The sequence below is a fragment of the Phytophthora infestans genome, genomic scaffold, assembly GCF_000142945.1.
Source record: "Phytophthora infestans T30-4 supercont1.474 genomic scaffold, whole genome shotgun sequence".
Lineage (NCBI taxonomy): Eukaryota > Oomycota > Peronosporomycetes > Peronosporales > Peronosporaceae > Phytophthora > Phytophthora infestans.
The window spans coordinates 1-3,200 of NW_003303290.1; the positions used below are offsets into that span (position 1 = coordinate 1).

The following is a 3,200-nucleotide window of genomic DNA, read 5'->3' on the forward strand; positions in this document are numbered from 1 at the left end:
ACTTCCCGCAAGATGGCCTATACTCTCCCGTGGGTCCATCCCACCACCTTGCTCTTGTTGGACTGAGTTTCCGGCCCCTTGGCTCTGACTAAATGGAGGCTTGGCCTTGGCAGCTGCAGAGCATTGGTATCGGAGCTTTTTCTTCCAGTTCATTTTCTGAGTCTATTTCGATGGGCTTGCCTTTCGTCTCATTTGGGATTGGTTCACTAATGCCTTCATCAAATTCCTGTGTATCTTCCTCGTCCAGTACAGAGAACTTTGACGGGTCGACCCCAAACTTGTCCTTTAAGGAAGCTGCATGGGCATACAACGTCCTGCCATTTCTGAGTGGCTTGGTGACCCATTTCGTCTTTGGTTCAGGCTGGACCTCAATCTTTCTGCTATCCGGATCAGAGTTGTCTTCTCTTGTGGAGGATTTCTTCTCTTGTTGAGAAGTAGTCGGTCTGCCTTTGATGTTTACCTCAGTGTTAGGTGATAACGCTGCTTGAGCCGCCTGTAGTTCCACCTTTTGAATCTCCAATCTCTTAGCTGCGGCGGATTTGACCTCCTCCATTGTTGTGAATGGTTTAGTTCGATCTTTAAGCTGTTCTACTTCCTTGTCTTTTGCTACTCGACTCCCGGATCCTTTCAATTGAATGTCCGTGTAACGACATCGCCCCATTGTATGCCCGATGTTGCCACATCTTAAGCATTGTAGTCTACCGCGTACACTTGGGTGTTTCAATACCAAGGGTCTTCCAAACCAGATGATCCTTACGATACTTCTTAAAAATTCCGGGCATTCCGCTGTGTGCACCGTGAGGCGCCAGACTACTGATGTCCTTGACTCTGGTCGGCATGTGTCTAAGTCATCCAACTCGAACTTCGCAGTTATGTTTTGCTGGAGATAAGCTTCAATTCTCCCAATATCCGTGAAACGCGTGATAATGTATATGTCCACTTCGTATTGCCGCTGAGGGGATTTACGCGTGCCGTCGTGTGCCAATTGTCTCAGCCAGACTGAACCGGTATCAGGTCTATGGACGTTGGCGAGCCGGTAGACATTTCTGTTGAACGGAACTTGTACATTCCGATATTGACGAGCTGTAGCTCTGTCAAAGAAAAAGAAGTGCAAACTCCGATGAACATGATTGTAGCTGATCGTCTTGGCTAAGCTGAGCATTTTGCGTAAGTCTGGCGTGTTGGTGTGCATTACTTCTGCTGCCACCCGTATGTCCTCTTGAATAGCTTGCGTATGTTGGCGGATCTCTCGAATTATGGTTCCACCCCGTAGCTGCAACAGAAGCTCTCCCTCGACTTGACTTTGAATGGTTCTGTGCAGTCGTAGCCGTTCATTAGAGTCAAGAATGCTTTTAAGGAAATCAGGCTTCCTTCTGCATACTATCGTTCCTTCTGCCATTCCCCCAATGATTCTCCACTCATCCGCTGTTCCGGATCTGAGTTGTCTGCCTGTTGTTGCTGCTGCTGGCTGTTCACATAAGTCGCGAAGTCGCTCTATGTCTTGCCGATTAAACATAGCTGGGTTAAACATAAAGTCCTGGTATGTGTCCACATTTGTCGTCGTTCCTGTATTCCCTTCTTGGATCTTGTCTGTCGCTTTAACCTTTGCTGCCCATTGATTTAGTGGTTTGGTGTTCGCCCACTTTACTTTGCTTATCGCTCCATACATGATCGTCTTGAACGATCTATTCGTGTTATACAGCTCTTGAGTAGCTGCGAGTGCGTAACGCTCCCAGTCTTCATACTGCCCCGGCGTAAGTACACATGTTTCCTTAAACATCTTGAACAGTAACGCTTTCTCTTCACTTTTCAACTTGGGGTATCTCTGTTTTCCGGCTGGAATTAAGTCCTTGTCCAGTTTTACTTTCCCATGGACGATGTTGTACAACTCACAAATCGTCATAATCCATGCCGTGCGTGGCTGGTCGCTGTCTGCTTTCTTCATCTCTTCTACAACAGCCTCAAACATTTCTTTGGGGGCTACGTCCTGTGATTCGAGCTTGCGGTCTGCTTGCGTACAAGACTGCTTACTTGCCTCCTCCTTATGTGATTCTCCGTTGTCGTTCACTTTGTTGTTGCTGCTCGCCTGCGTCTCATTGCGTTGAGCTCCTGGCTCCACTGCGCTGTCGCCCTCATCGTCATCAGGATACACTTCCTCGTCTTCATTAGGACGTTCCTCTTCGTCTCCCTTGCTGGCATTGTCCCTCTTGGACTCCTGATTTGCGTTGTTCGTAGTTCCGTTCTGCTCAAGATCCTCCATTTCCTCATCGGATTGTTGAGTTTCTGGTACGATGGAGCCTTGGCTTAACTTTTCTTCTGTCAACATATCCATCCCTCTAGACCCGTGAAGGGAAGAGGGACTGATCTCCTGGACGCGCACGGTCTTATCCGGCGGCTTGCCCTTCCCCGGGTCCTTGGGGGCTTTCATGCTGGAAGATCTTGGAAAAGATCGGTATAGAAAAACCTAGTGTTTCTAAGTTTGGGCTGGGTACACTTCGATATTTCGAACGCCGACAGGTGGTACTGATCTGCCGGGGCTTTGCTGGGTGCGCTGCTGATTCGAAAGTGACGCTCGCATCTATAGCCTCAATCCGTTCGCTCATTGCTTTCATCCATCCTTCCCGATGACGGCTACACATAGCCTGCCTATATTTCTTTGGTCGGCCTCCATGACGTTGCTCACAACGTCCTGTCCGCTCTCCGACTGTTCAGCGAACTCGTCCGCATAGCCAGTAGTCTAGCGACCCACCGACCGCGTCACCGGTCGCTATCTCGTCCAAGATGTTTTCTTCTCGGACTTCTTTGTACGCTTCTTCGCGCTGTCCGTACGGCCACTCACGACCCAGTGACTCTCCAGCGCTTGTCGCCTCAGTGGACCTCGACGGTTTACTCGCAGACGCCTCCGAATCTGCAGCATCCTTGTCGCAGGTACAAGCGTTGAACTTGCTGAGTCGTATTCGAAGTCTCAATATGTTTGGTGTGCTGATGCGTTATCACTGCCTTGTCTTTGGGTCAATACTTCCTGAAGCCTTTAGTTGTTTTCTCGCTGGCCAATACCAGCAGCGAAGTGCACGTCGGTCAGCTGTCCTGATTTGTCCACATCTTATGTCGACACTATCAGTGTCAATGTGCTCTTCTTGGTCACGACCAAAGGTTCTCCGCTCGGTTGAGCGTATACACCGTCATACGACTCCACAGCT

General features: G+C 49.3%; 1 protein-coding gene across 1 annotated transcript; it reads right to left on the reverse strand.

Annotated features, from left to right (window-relative positions):
* Positions 1–578: 578 nt before the first annotated feature.
* PITG_21776 (uncharacterized protein) lies at positions 579–1,531 on the reverse strand (the record flags this gene model as incomplete). The annotated part of the gene is made up of 3 exons (XM_002894781.1): positions 579–624; positions 744–1,246; positions 1,382–1,531. 3 exons carry the CDS (start codon positions 1,529–1,531, stop codon positions 579–581), a joined length of 699 nt encoding a protein of 232 aa, XP_002894827.1.
* Positions 1,532–3,200: the final 1,669 nt, after the last annotated feature.